Source organism: Dreissena polymorpha, chromosome 1, assembly GCF_020536995.1.
Source record: "Dreissena polymorpha isolate Duluth1 chromosome 1, UMN_Dpol_1.0, whole genome shotgun sequence".
NCBI classification, from domain to species: domain Eukaryota; kingdom Metazoa; phylum Mollusca; class Bivalvia; order Myida; family Dreissenidae; genus Dreissena; species Dreissena polymorpha.
This window is the reverse complement of record NC_068355.1, coordinates 139868581-139884337: the sequence shown is the minus strand read 5'-3', so window position 1 is coordinate 139884337 and position 15757 is coordinate 139868581. Positions and strand designations below refer to the sequence as shown.

Sequence of the window (15757 nt, the reverse complement as noted above, 5' to 3'; positions counted from 1 at the left end):
AAGCTCAGTTTTCCAAGATCAAGTCTAATTTATTTGTTCGAATTTTTCATTGCTTTCAATCAACATCATTTCAGTTTTTTAACTGCAGTTAGTTGTCATACTTTCCCCGTGTGAGCTGGTTTACAAGTACTAAGTGCACATGTCAGTACCGAAAATTGTCCTACTGAAATCAAGAGGAAGGAAGAATGGCAAAAGAGAAAAATCATGCCAATGTGGACATAAGTTATTAGGCTATGCCAGGAAAAACAATTGTCTGATTTGTCGTGCTGATTCTACCAACAAAGTCAGCCCACTCTTGAATGGGAGATTAAAATATGTGGCACTGCACAAGATTGCTACATGTAAATATTCATCAACAATGTTCATTGTACATTGAGATTGCTCAAATCATAGAAATTGAAATATTTACTCAAGCTTTTTATAACAATTAATAAACCAAAGACTTCATTCATTAAGCCTATTAGTAGAATAAGAAATGCTCAGCCACTTAACATAGGTAAAACGTTTGTGTTTTCATCTACAATAAAATTTCTTCCTCATGTCTGCAATTTTGCTTCAGCTCAGTCATATTGGTTCTTTATAAGTTTAACCCTTTACCACTTAGATAGGCATTTTGAAGCATTTGTAGTTCCTTAGAAAATTACATTTAATTACAGACCTTTCTTACTAGATTCAAGTTTTTTTAGGCTTCAGTTCCAACCATTAGATACTGATGAGCAGCAAACAACACAAAACCTGAACAGGCTGTTCTGGTTTTATGCTGTTTGCCAGTAGCCATTTTAACTTTGCTTGTAAGTGGGAAAGGGTAAACTCTTCAGCAGTGTAATAATCACAGATGATTAAATACCCATGAATGAAAGCACAACCGGGTGCCAGAACACAAGCAGTCTGAAGTACAATATATGGGAGCACAACCGGGTGCCACAACACAAGCAGTCTGAAGTACAATATATGGGAGCACAACCGGGTGCCACAACACAAGCAGTCTGAAGTACAATATATGGGAGCACAACCGGGTGCCACAACACAAGCAGTCTGAAGTACAATATATGGGAGCACAACCGGGTGCCAGAACACAAGCAGTCTGAAGTACAATATATGGGAGCACAACCGGGTGCCAGAATACAAGCAGTCTGAAGTACAATATACAAGAGCCTTGTTCTGGGACAACTGGCAATAATGCATGTGTGGAAAGTGTCAAACCCAGATTGGCTTGTGCAGTCTGCACAGTCTAATCTGGGACAACACTTAATGAACATGCTTTAAACCCCATTTCCCCAGAGCACTGCTCCCCCAACTTTGCCCAAGAAAGACAAAAGTACCACATACCTCTGAGACAGTTGAGAGTCATCACTGCGGAGGGAGTCGTTGAGCTCAGGTCTCAGTCTGTCCTCGTAGAGTTCCGCTCGGTCCATGGGGAGGCCCTTGAGGTATCCTGCACGCGAAGAGTCGTTCTGAGAATGACTTAGCCGAGATTCTCGAGGCACATCTCTACTGGCTGACCTTGACATGTCCTGCAGAGTAAGTCAGACCTTTGACAGATGTTTGGACATACAGACTGACCTTTGTGATTTCCATACAGCCCCCCCCCCCCCCCAAAAAAAAAAAACCCCTACATAATGGAAGAAGGGTGTATGATGAAAACGTAGTAAGAAGCAAATCATTTAGCCTACTATCAATCCACATCTAACTCATCCACCACAGCCTATCCCTGGCCCCTCGTGGCATGGGACTACTGTAGACCCCTGCAATCACCTCATCCTTCCTATCCCTGGTCCCTAGAGGCATGTGGCTACCATAGACCCCTGCACTCACCTCGTTCTTCCTATCCCTGGCCCCTAGAGGCATGGGGCTGCTGTAGACCCCTGCACGGGGCCTCTCAGGGCCCAGGTTGCCCTCTTGCAGGTCCCTCAGGGAGTGTCGACTGTCACTGAGCATGTTCAGAAGATCTTGTACATGTGGGGACACGTCACCTGCTGCAAGAAATAGATGGTACATTGTTATTGACTCTTGGTAACACATTTTGTCAATAAAAAATACACACACAGGTCAACTGATGATCATGAAATTGAGTCCAAATTGAAAAGAAAGCTTTTTTCTTTGATTAATTTTCTTCACTTATTTAGGAGAGTTTTAGGTCACATTGGGAGAAAATATCCCCAAAAGCAGATTTCCGATACTAAATTTATATAAGGCAAATTATTGTACATTAATCAAACAAATGTGAATTAGAATAAATTACACACTCTAGAAGCTAAATCATTGTACTAACATAATTTACTTGGTTTTTGCTCACAATGTTTCACAAGTGACATTATTTCATTACTTATTGCTCAATCTGCTACCCTTTAAATGTTTTAGTCAATTCCTGTATGAAAACTTAAAAAAAGCATCACAATAAAATGTGTAATATATGAGCATCCCTCTCGACAAACAGCGCTCTATGTGTCTAGAGTTGTCCCAATCTGCACATGATGTAATATATGAGCAGCCCTCTCAACAAACAGCGCTCTATGAGTATAGAGTTGTCCCAATCTGCACATGATGTAATATATAAGCATCCCTCTCAACAAACAGCGCTCTATGTGTCTAGAGTTGTCTCAATCTGCACATGATGTAATATATGAGCAGCCTTCTCAACAAACAGCGCTCTATGTGTCTAGAGTTGTCCCAATCTGCACATGATGTAATATATGAGCATCCCTCTCAACAAACAGCGCTCTATGTGTCTAGAGTTGTCCCAATCTGCACATGATGTAATATATGAGCAGCCCTCTCAACAAACAGCGCTCTATGTGTCTAGAGTTGTCCCAATCTGCACATGATGTAATATATGAGCAGCCTTCTCAACAAACAGCGCTCTATGAGTCTAGAGTTGTCCCAATCAGCACATGATGTAATATATGAGCAGCCCTCTCAACAAACAGCGCTCTATGTGTCTAGAGTTGTCTCAATCTGCACATGATGTAATATATGAGCAGCCCTCTCAACAAACAGCGCTCTATGTGTCTAGAGTTGTCCCAATCTGCACATGATGTAATATATGAGCATCCCTCTCAACAAACAGCGCTCTATGTGTCTAGAGTTGTCCCAATCTGCACATGATGTAATATATGAGCATCCCTCTCAACAAACAGTGCTCTATGTGTCTAGAGTTGTCCCAATCTGCACATGATGTAATATATGAGCTCCCTCTCAACAAACAGCGCTCTATGTGTCTAGAGTTGTCCCAATCTGCACATGATGTAATATATGAGCAGCCCTCTCAACAAACAGCGCTCTATGTGTCTAGAGTTGTCCCAAGCTGCACATGATGTAATATATGAGCATCCCTCTCAACAAACAGCGCTCTATGTGTCTAGAGTTGTCCCAATCTGCACATTATGTAATATATGAGCATCCCTCTCAACAAACAGTGCTCTATGTGTCTAGAGTTGTCCCAATCTGCACATGATGTTATATATGAGCAGCCCTCTCAACAAACAGTGCTCTATGTGTCTAGAGTTGTCCCAATCTGCACATGATGTTATATATGAGCAGCCCTCTCAACAAACAGCGCTCTATGTGTCTAGAGTTGTCCCAATCTGCACATGATGTAATATATGAGTAGCCCTCTCAACAAACAGCACTCTATGTGTCTAGAGTTGTCCCAATCTGCACATGATGTAATATATGAGCAGCCCTCTCAACAAACAGTGCTCTATGTGTCTAGAGTTGTCCCAATCTGCACATGATGTAATATATGAGCATCCCTCTTGACAAACAGTGCTCTATGTGTCTAGAGTTGTCCCAATCTGCACATGATGTAATATATGAGCAGCCCTTTCAACAAACAGTGCTCTATGTGTCTAGAGTTGTCCCAATCTGCACATGATGTTAAGGGAAGACACTTTCCGCTTAATACCCATAAATTGCATATCTTATTTTAAAGAAAGTCTCATATTAACACAAATTTTCTTAAGTAAAATTCATTTTAATTATTAAATACTTACCTGTTATCTCTAGCTTACCCCTTTCCAAGGGAGTTATTTCATCCGGAAAATATTCAAGCGCTGGGAATCGTCCACCTCTATAAGAATCCAAATCAGGTTAAACATAGTACAATGCAACCTAACAGGAAATCAAGAACCACAACTCATCTTTCCTTTACGCAAACATAAAAAGGCGATGAGCGGGGTGGGAGGTGGGACTTACCAATAACAGGTAAGTATTTAATAATTAAAATGAATTTTACTTAAGAAAATTTGTTTTAATATCATAAATACGTTACCTGTTATCTCTAGCTGATTTTGCAGCTGCGGCGGGAAGGTTCGCATATTTTTTCCCATCACAGCAAAACCCATATAGAGGGTTTACAGCCAGAGATAGTAGAATCAAGTCCTCTTATAATCTTTGTTAGTACAGTATAGTACTTAATTCTCGGATGGCACCAGTGTACTTACGCCATAGAAGAAACTACAGTTTGAGCCACTACAAGAGGACCCAACTTATACAAATTGTCTTGTTGGCACTCAAGAGAACGAAGATAAAAAGAGGAGAAGGTGGTCGGATTCCTCCAGAAAGCAGCTTGAAGCACTTCAGATAGTGGGGTCTGATTAATATAAGCCCACGAAGCCGAAAGAGCTCTTAATTCATGCGGTCTTATCTTAAACAGGGATAAATCCCTCGATGAAAGAGAAGAATAAGCTTTCCTTATAGTCGAGGCTATCCAACGAGAAATAGAAGCCGCAGACACATCGCCCCCCCCCTTTTAATGGAATGAAAAGTCTCTTGCGAGAACCTCGAATAGACTTTACCTTTTTAAGGTAGAACTTCAAAGCCCTGACCGGGCAAAGGAGTCTATCATCATCTTCATGTCCACAAGTTCTAGATAGACTTGGAACTTTGAAGGGTTTGGAAGCCATAGAGGGGAGTTGATTTTTAGCAAGGAATCCTGACTGACACAACAATGTAACAGAACCATCAGAAGAGTCAAAACGAAGATGACTATCCTCGATAGAAAGAGCATGAATTTCACTTCTCCGTTTGGCTGAAGCCATAGTAAGAAGGAAAACGGTCTTCCATGTTAGGAATTGTAATGAAGCCTGATCAAGAGGTTCATAGGGAGCCTTAATAAGGGAACCAAGCACACAAGCTAAATCCCATTTAGGAGCAAGTGTACGAGATACAGGACGACTATATTCCATAGCTCGAACAAGTTCTGAAATAGCTGGATCAGCACAGACTTGTGAAGACTTAGTGAAAGCCAATGTATGCGAAATCATAGATCTGTATCCTTTGATGGAACTAAGAGAAAGTTTCTTATCATCAAAAAGATAAATGAGAAAATCCGCTATTCGTCTAGCAGAGGGATTGAGGGGATTAATTTTCCCTCGAAAACACCAATTGGAGAAGAGTTTCCAACGAGCATCATAGACTGCTCTGGTGGATTTTCTCCTTGCCGAAGCAACGAGGGTTGAAGCCCTGACAGAAAAACATTTCTTCTGCAAAGATTGCCTGATAACGGCCAGACGTGTAAGTGGAACATTTTTGGGTCCGCATGTAGTCTGCCGCTTTGAGACAGAAGATCTGACCTGTGAGGAAGATTCCTGGGATAATCGTACAGGAGACTGAGAAGATCGTTGAACCAAGATCTTCTGGGCCACCAAGGGGCAATCAGGAGTATCCTGCAAGAGCTCACCCTGATTTTTCCCAATATTTGGGGAATTAGAATGGGTGGGGGATAGGCGTAAGCGTCCAGTTGGTCCCATGCGAACGAAAGCGCGTCGATTGCCCACGCTGCTGGATCGTAAACTGGACTCACATACAGAGGAAGTCTGTGATTGTGTCTGGTTGCAAATAGATCGACCAGGGGATAACCGAACTTGAAAAAGATCTGGTTGGTCACTTCTTGATGAAGTGTCCACTCCGATGGAAGTAACTGGTGTTTGCGAGACAAACCATCCGCCAGGGCGTTGAGGCGACCTGGTATATATTTTGCCAGCAGATGAATGTTGAGTGTTTTGCAAAGAACAAGTAATTTTCTGGTTTCCAGATACAGGGATTGAGAATGTGTTCCCCCCTGTGCCTGGATGTAAGCCACCACAGATGTGTTGTCTGTTGACACCATCACACAAGAGTCTCGAAGATGTGATTGGAAATGAGATACAGCTAGAAATACTGCTCGCATTTCTAGATTGTTGATATGAAGGTGAGATTCCTGATGAGACCACAACCCTGAAATTATCAGACTGAGAGGTTCCAGGTGAGCACCCCACCCTTCCTTGCTCGCATCCGTTATTAGATATAATGACGGTTGCGGGGTAAGAAGGGGTACTCCTGCCAACAGAGTCTCCTCGTCTAGCCACCACTGAAGATGAGACCTTAAGGAGGGAAGGATTGGAATCTGTGTTAATAGATTGCCTGGAGACCATTTCCAACAAGCTGAGAGATAGTGCTGAAGAGGACGTAGGAAGAGACGTCCCAACTGCACAAAGTCTGCTACTGAGCTCAGGATACCGTTGAGAGAGAGGAATTCTTGAGCTGTTATATGAGATTGGGACAAAACCCAGTTGACCTTCATCAGAAGGTCTGATATACGTTGAATAGACACTCTGACCCGATTGATGTGGGTCAAGAAATTCATTCCCACAAACGTAAAGTCCTGTGAAGGAATGAGGTCTGATTTGTCTGCATTGAGAAGGAGCCCTAACGAGAGGAGCTCCTTCCAAGAGAATTCTAGGTTGTACAGAAGCAATTGACGATCGAGCTGGTGTAAGAGCCAGTCGTCGAAATACTGAAGAAGAATAATCCCGTGAACTCTGAGGTGTGATCCGACTGCCGACATTAGTTTGGTAAAAACTCGTGGGGCTGTCGCCAACCCGAAAGGCATAGACCGGAACTGGTAGACTTGGCCTTGAAAGGCGAATCGCAAGTACTTTCGGTAGTTGGGATGTATAGGAACATGGAAGTAAGCATCTTCCAGATCCAAAGACACCCCCCAGTGCAGGGGTTTGATGGATTCCCGTATGAAAGAAGGAGTCTCCATTTTGAAAGTTGGTTTGAGGAGATACATGTTGAACACTTTTAAATCTATTACTGGTCTCCAGGAACCATTTTTCTTTTGAACAAGAAAAAGACGACTGTAAAATCCTGGAGAATAAGGATCTTGAACCCTTTCTACCGCCTGTTTTTCCAAGAGCCCGAGAATGGACTCTGGAATATGTGGATGCCGAGATACCAGCTCTATAGGGACGCGAGAAAGTGGAGGCCTTTTTTCGAATTGAAAAGTCAGGCCTTTTGTCACAAGAGAATGAACCCATGCGTCTGAAGTAATTTGAAGCCATCGATTTGAGAAGTGGAAAAGTCTGGCCCCGACTGGTATTTCCGGCATCGGAGGTTGTGGCGGTAGAAAGGGAAGGGACCTAGGGCTGATAAGCAGGAGGTGCGCCCCTGCCGGTAGAAGGTTTGAAATTCCTCTGTCCCGGCTTGGGTTTGCCCTTTTTCCCAGAATCTTTATTAGAAGACTTGTGTGACAAAGAAGGTCTGTTATAGGAAGACTGCCTATTAGGACCTGACCGTGGATTAAAAGAAGGCTTTTTAGAGAAAAGGTTATTTCTCTTAGCCGTCTTGAATGCTGGAACTGCTGGTGGCCTAGAAGCAGGATGCTTAAAGACCCCTTGGCGTTGTCCAGAGTTGTTTCTAGCTAAAGAAGCATGAAGTTGGTCATCCTTGTCAGCTGTGATTGCTTCTTGTATCCTTCCACCAAAAAGAAACCCTGATGTGAGAGGAGCTGTTCTGAGCGAGTTCATACCAGGTTCCAACAGAAAATCTTTAGGTAAAGAAGTAAGGATAAGATCTCTACGAATCCTTAGCATCTCGGACATTGAAGAAGCAGAAGTGTGAGATAAGGCCAGTGTGGTCCGTGAGAGATGAATTAACAAATCACGGAGTTCCTCCGGAACAGATTCCGACCAATCACACACCATTTGTAAAATTGTCGCTAGCATGAAGTCAATTTGGTTAGTCAAACCTAATGATCTACGTTCCCTCATTTCCCAAGTTTCCAACATTGAAAACGGAACAGAAACTGAATTGGAACCACTTGGCATTACAAGAGATAGCTTGCTTATGTCCGGATCTGGAACCGGAAGTTTTGAAAAATCCAACCCAGATGTTGCATGTGGTACAGGAGGTTTGTAACTTTTACTACCTTCCTGGTGTTTTGGATCAGCTAGTTCCTTAGGAATTTTCCATGTTTCTCCTCGTTTTGGAATAGTCTTATTAGCTGATTCCAATGATTGAAGAACAGATAGAACAGTAGAACCAATGGGAAGTCGTGGGTCAGGACGAGCCGTCGACTTAATAACCCTGTTGGGATCAAATGTACGAAAAAGTTGTTCTGTCACAGAAATCGTCGCATCTGAAGACAGTTCAGCAGGTCTTGGACAGTAATCTTCACCAAGAGTACGAAACATCAGTTCATAGATCTGACCAATCGGAGCTAAATATTGATCCGTCTCAACATTAGATTCTGCATCTGAATCAGCCTCACTCTCTACAACACCAGCGGTTTGTATAGAATCAGCAGGAACAGAAGTGAGAATATCTTGTACCGGATTGTAATTGTCTGGTAACAGCGAATGATCATCCCCGACGTCAGTAAACTGATAATGTAAACCGGAAGAAGGTAAATTATCAGCATTGACCGGTACAAAATGTCCCGCTGAATTCTGTATCCATAGTGTATCAGGATTCGACAGGGTAGCTGTAGGGAGTACACGACTAGATACTGTAGATGATACTCGTGGTGTTGACACTGACGCCGTAGTAGTGAGATGAGCTCCTGAAGATGCAATACGTGTGGCAGTCAACGTTGGAACCGACACATTTGGCATGGAAACATGCGATTCCATAACGGAACACGATGGTGAACGACTATACGTATGGTAAGTCCGATGCTGTCTACGTGAACGTTGCCGACGTCCTCGTTTCCTGCAATGTCGAGATCTGGATCGGCTGCGCTGTCGAGATGTGGATCGGCTGCGATGTGATCGAGATTTTTTGGAATACCGTCTCCGTGAGTGACGACGTGATCGCTTATGAGCGCCGCGACGATGATAACTGCTCGACGAAGAAGAGCGTGTCCGATGTCCACTCCTTGATGAAGACGATGTATTCGACGACGAATCGGATGTAGAAGAATACGCCGATGATGAAGACCGAGTTCTTCTTGACCGGCGATTGGTGTTATCGGTGGCAGGCCCAACTGATGACTGTTGACCGGTGACCGGACCGGACCGGTGACCGGACCGGACCGGTGATCAATGACCGGACCGGACCGGTGACCGGACCGGTGACCGGACCGGACCGGTGACCGGACCGGTGACCGGACCAGACCGGTGACATGACCGGTGACCGGACCGGACCGGTGACCGGCCGGTCATATTATGACCGGTTACGTCACCGGACAAAGACCGTAGAATGGCGGCTGCCATGTGGTCTGACATTGATCCAGTCGTTCCATGATCAATGTCGCCGGTATGCATGGTGTGAGTCATAAGATCTGATGACGATCGACTGACAACAACACCATCTTGCCCGGTACCCGGTGACTGACAAAACCGCTGGTCATCCTTGACCAGTGGAGTCACCGGGTAATCAACGTCGGATGGAGGTTCGTTGCGTTTGCGGCTGATCGACGTCCTCCGGCGACCTGCTTTTGTCCATACGTCGTAAGCCCACAAATCGCAAACCGCACATTTGTTATTAAATGTGCACCCGGTACATGCCAAGCAAGTATCGTGGGAATCCCACCTTGCTTTGATATGACCACAAGAACCTCTATCCTGTAAGTTCATTCTGAAATAAAAGAAACAGAAAGAACCTACAAAAAAACAAATTAATGATTATAAATTCAAATAAAAAGTTAAACCACAAAATGTAAACACAAAGAACGCTGTCCAATTGACCTCAATTACTTATTGGGGAATAGGCACAAATTCCTCGTGGTTCACGTGCTCATGACGTCATGTACATGAGTGACGATGCAAACAAAGAAACCCAGCAAAAGCAGAAATATGACAATTACTGCAACAAAAAGTATAGAAATATAAACCGAATGATACAAATAAAAGATAAATAAACTTTATCCTTTTAAACTCCGCCAAAAACACAGTGAAAAGAACACATAAGTCCTGAGCCTAAAATAGGCGTGCACATGGTTTTATCCGGAAAGGAAAGATGAGTTGTGGTTCTTGATTTCCTGTTAGGTTGCATTGTACTATGTTTAACCTGATTTGGATTCTTATAGAGGTGGACGATTCCCAGCGCTTGAATATTTTCCGGATGAAATAACTCCCTTGGAAAGGGGTAAGCTAGAGATAACAGGTAACGTATTTATGATATTAAAACAAAAAACAACAAAAACAGTAAAGGCAGAATATTGTACTTGATAAACCTTTGCACAGGCTAATCTGGAATGACATCTTACACACATGCATTAAGCCCAGTTTTCCCAAAACAAGGCTCATATAAACATTTATGTTCACAACATTCGGAAATATCTGCATTTTTCTTCACCATTTTGAGAATGGTATGGTTAGACCGGTAAAAGTGGGAAAATCAGCATGTGTTTTCCGATTTTTTTACAAGTTTCTTCAAAAGTTGTTCAAAATTTACACAAAATTGGTAAACTCACAAAACAAAAATCAATGCTTTTTATGTATTTGTTACATGCTTTCAAGGTAAAACAATCATGCTTTGCAGGTCAATGTCTCTTGGCTGCATAAAATTGAAAGTTTTATATTTTTGTTAAACATGCCATGTGCATCAGAGGTTTGCAACGTTGATCCACTTTAAATACTTCAAGCATCTTTACCCTTCACCATTTAGATACTTATTTGACCCATTTTTAGTAACTAACAGTTAAATTTAATCAAAGATCTTTTTTACTAAATTCAAGTTTTTTAAGGCTTCATTTCCAACCCTTAGATACTGATGAGCAGCAAACAGCATAACACCTGAACAGACTGTTCTGATTTTATGCTGTTTGCACATAGCCATTTTCACTTTGATTCTGAGTGGGAAAGGGTTAACACTAAAAGGGTTAACACTAAATAAACAAGAGATGTGTTCGTCAGAAACACAATGCCCCCTATTGCGCAGCTTTTAACAATTATTTTTTGTTGACCTTTGACCTTGAAGGATGACCTTGACCTTCCACCACTCAAAATGTGCAGCTTCATGACAACACCGCTTTGATTTTATTTTTTTTAGCTTTGACCTTGAAGGATGACCTTGACCTTGAATGATGACCTTGACGTTCCACCACTCAAAATGTGCAGCTTCATGATAACGTCGCTTTGATTTTTTTTTTGACCTTTGACGTTGAAGGATGACCTTGACCTTGAACTTCTACCACTCAAAATGTGCAGCTTCATGAGATACACATGCATGCCAAATATCAAGTTGCTCTCTTCAATATTGAAAAAGTTATGGCCAATGTTAAAGTTTTCAGACGGACAGACGCCGTATATTTGACATTTGACCTTGAAGGATGACCTTGACCTTCACCTTTCACCACTCAAAATGTTTAGCTTCATGAGATACACATGCATGCCAAATATCAAGTTGCTATCTTCAATAGTGAACAAGTTATGGCCAATGTTAAAGTTTTCGGACGGACAGACGCCATATATTTGACATTTGACCTTGAAGGATGACCTTGATCTTCACCTTTCACCACTGAAAATGTGCAGCTCCGTGAGATGCACATGCATGCCAAATATCAAGTTGCTATCTTCAATATTGAAAAAGTTTTGGCCAATGTTAAAGTTTTCGGACGGACAGACGCCATATATTTGACATTTTACCTTGAAGGATGACCTTGACCTTCACCTTTCACCACTCAAAATGTTCAGCTCCATGAGATACACATGCATGCCAAATATCAAGTTGCTATCTTCAATAGTGAAAAAGGTATGGCAAATGTTAAAGTTTTTGGACGGACAGACAGACCCCATATATTAGACATTTGACCTTGAAGGATGACCTTGACCTGCACCTTTCACCACTCAAAATGTGCAGCTCCATGAGATGCACATGCATGCCAAATATGAAGTTGCTATCTTCAATATTAAAAAAGTTATGGCCAATGTTAGTTTTCGTACGGACAGACGCCATAAATTTGACATTTGACCTTTCACCACTCAAAATGTGCAGCTGTATGAGATACACATGCAGACCAAATATCAAGTTACTATCTTCAATAGTGAAAAAGTTATTGCCAATGTTTAATTTTTTTTCAGACGGACGGACAGACTGATTGACATACTGACACACTGAGGGACAGTTCAACTGCTATATGCCACCCTACCGGGGGCATAATAAATCCAGAGATCTACGCATTAGTCATTCTTTATAAAAAAAACTGTGTCAAGTAATTTCTACTTTTATTTTCAGATTGTGTTCTTTCACTTGCAGTTTCTAGTCTTTCACTTTTTAACAAAAAAAAGTACCATAAATGCTGTGTATTACGCGCACTTTTTTTAACCCCAAAATTTAATTTTAAAAACTTGATGCGCGTTATACACCACTACAGCCATGCCAAGAGATTTTTTTTCGTTTTCAGTTATCGAATTACGGTAACTTGCACCATTCTGTTCCCCATTGTTTTAACTGTAACTATGTTAATAATTGTGTTATATGTATGATCTGAATATAGATGGACAAACTTTATAAAGTTAACATTAATTTTTTCAGGTACGTACACAACATTTAAATCCAATAAATATGAAGTAGAAAATGAAAAACAGGGTAGCCATTTTTAATTGAATGTTTTTTTTTTCCACCATTTTTTTTGCTTCAAAAACTTTTTACCCGATTTTTTTGCTTCAAAAAGTAGATGCGGGTTATACATTAATGTGCGTTATACACAGCGTTTTACTGAATTTAATTAGATTTTTTAGAAAATATTTCATGTAATATAACTTAATATTATTTAAGCATACATATAAAAAGTGATTTCATTCTAAAAAGTTAGGAAACAACAAGGGCTGTTTGTAAAACATGCGTGCCCCCCCATATGGGCTGTCAGTTGTACTGGCAGCCATTGTGTAAATACGTTTTTTGTCACTATGACCTTGACCTTTGACCTAGTGACCTGAAAATCAATAGGGGTCATCTGCCAGTCATGATCAATGTACCTATGAAGTTTCATGTTCCTAGGCGTAAGCTTTCTTGAGTTATCAACCTGAAAACATTTTACTGTGTTAAGTCACTGTGACCTTGACCTTTGACCTAGTGACCTGAAAATCAATAGGGTCACCTGCGAGTCATGAGCAATGTACCTATGAAGTTTCATGAACCTAGGCGTAAGCTTTCTTGAGTTATCATCCGGAAAACATTTTACTGTGTCAAGTCACCGTGACCTTTGACCTAGTGACCTGAAAATCAATAGGGGTCATCTGCGAGTCATGATCAATGTACCTATGAAGTTTTATGATCCTAGGCGTAAGCTTTCTTGAGTTATCATCCGGAAACCATTTTACTGTATCAAGTCACCATGACATTGACCTTTGACCTAGTGACCTGAAAATCAATAGGGTCACCTGCGAGTCATGAGCAATGTACCTATGAAGTTTCATGAACCTAGGCGTAAGCTTTCTTGAGTTATCATCCGGAAAACATTTTACTGTATCAAGTCACCATGACATTGACCTTTGACCTAGTGATCTGAAAATCAATAGGGGTAATCTGCGAGTCATGATCAATGTACCTATGAAGTTTTATGATCCTAGGCGTAAGCTTTCTTGAGTTATCATCCGGAAACCATTTTACTGTATCAAGTCACCATGACATTGACCTTTGACCTAGTGATCTGAAAATCAATAGGGGTAATCTGCGAGTCATGATCAATGTACCTATGAAGTTTCATGATCCTAGGCATAAGCGTTCTTGAGTTATCATCCAGAAACCATTTTACTTGTCAAGTCACCGTGACCTTTGACCTAGTGACCTGAAAATCAATAGGGGTCATCTGCGAGTCATGATCAATGTACCTATGAAATTTCATGATCCTAGGCGTAAGCGTTCTTGAGTTATCATCCGGAAACCATTTTACTGTGCCGAGTCATCGTGACCTTGACCTTTGACCTAGTGACCTGAAAATCAATAGGGGTCATCTGCAAGTCATGATCAATGTACCTTTGAAGTTTCATGATCCTAGGCGTATTAGCTTTCTTGAGTTATCACCCGGAAATCATTTTACTGGTTCTAGTCACCGTGACCTTGACCTTTGACCTAGTGAACTGAAAATCAATAGGGGTCATCTGCGAGTCATGATCAATGTACCTATGAAGTTTTATGATCCTAGGCGTAAGCGTTCTTGAGTTATCATCCGGAAACCATTCCGTGAAAGGACCGACGGACGGACGGACAGACGGACGGACCGACTGACCGACATGCGCAAAACAATATACCCCCTCTTCTTCGAAGGGGGGCATAATAAAAAATACTTTGCCAATGTCCGTCATTTTGTTTTTGACAACTCTGCATCTGATCATTCTACATTCTTTTTCTACCTTAATTCTTGTCATGCAATTAATCTATAAATTAATTGATATGATTATAACTGTTAATTAATGTGCTTTATAATTTAACCTCAACAAATCTTAATTCTTGTCATGCAATTAATCTATAAATTAATTGATATGATTATAACTGTAATTATTAGTTAATCCGGAATAGTATCACTTTGTATCTTTCACTGCAGTAGTTAATAGAGCTGACTCTCCACTTCATATAAATGAGTATCAGTCTGGGAACATGGGGCTTAATACATGCATGTTAAATGTTATTCCAGTCCACACAGGCTAATCAGGGACAACACTTTTAGCTGTCATGGTATTTTAGTTTGATTTAAAGGAAGTCTCTTCTTAGCAAAAATCCAGTTAAGGGGGAGTGTTTGTTACTGATAAGCATGTGCCAACTGCACAAGCTAATCTGGGCAGACATTTTCGGTACATGCATTAACCCCAGTTTTTCCAGAATGAAGCTCACGAGTGAAATGCTTTTATGACTTATTTTTCAGTCAGTTCCAGTATGACTTATAATAACATATGTAATATATGGGCCTTACACTGGGAAAATGGGGGTAAATGCATGTGCTTAAAGTCTCATCCCAGATTAGCCTGTGTGGATTACACAAGGACTATACTTCCCTCTAAACTGGATTACACAGGGACTACACTCCCCCCCTAAACTGGATTACACAAGGACTACACTCCCCCCTAAACTGGATTACACAGGGACTACACTCCCCCTAAACTGGATTACACAAGGACTACACTCCCACCTAAACTGGATTACACAGGGACTACACTCCCCCCTAAACTGGATCTTTCTTAAGAAGAAACTTCCTTTTATCAAACATTCTGTGCAAGCAGATTGTGTGGTTCCTGATTAGTCTCTGTGGACTTCACAGGCTAATCTAGGACGGCACTTTACACACATGCACGGGGCCCAGTTTCCCAGACTGTGGTTCATATGTCTACAAGAAGGTCAGAATTTGTGAAGAAGACCACCTGAAGATTGTCCCTGTCTATAACTAAGTCGTTAAAGAGACAATGTGGTTTGAAATTGTTATTAACCCTTTCCCCCATAAGAAGCAAAGTTAAAATGGCTATGTGCAAACAGCTTAAAACCAGAACAGCCTGTGAGTAACTCGCAGTCTGTTCAGGTTTTATGCTGTTTGCTGCTCATCAGTGTCTTCATATCT

The 15757-nt window shown here is 41.4% G+C and overlaps 1 protein-coding gene across 5 annotated transcripts in view; it reads right to left on the bottom strand.

Moving 5' to 3' along the window:
* Positions 1 to 15757, bottom strand: part of LOC127852290 (putative protein tag-278) — an 82022-nt gene that overhangs the window by 22145 nt on the left and 44120 nt on the right. For all 5 annotated transcript variants that reach the window (XM_052386212.1, XM_052386242.1, XM_052386233.1 and 2 more), the window contains 2 exons: positions 1816 to 1976; positions 1330 to 1514 (listed from right to left, as the gene is read on the bottom strand). In XM_052386212.1, the coding sequence (XP_052242172.1) occupies positions 1330 to 1514; positions 1816 to 1976 (346 nt within the window). The remainder of the gene's footprint in view (positions 1 to 1329; positions 1515 to 1815; positions 1977 to 15757) is intronic.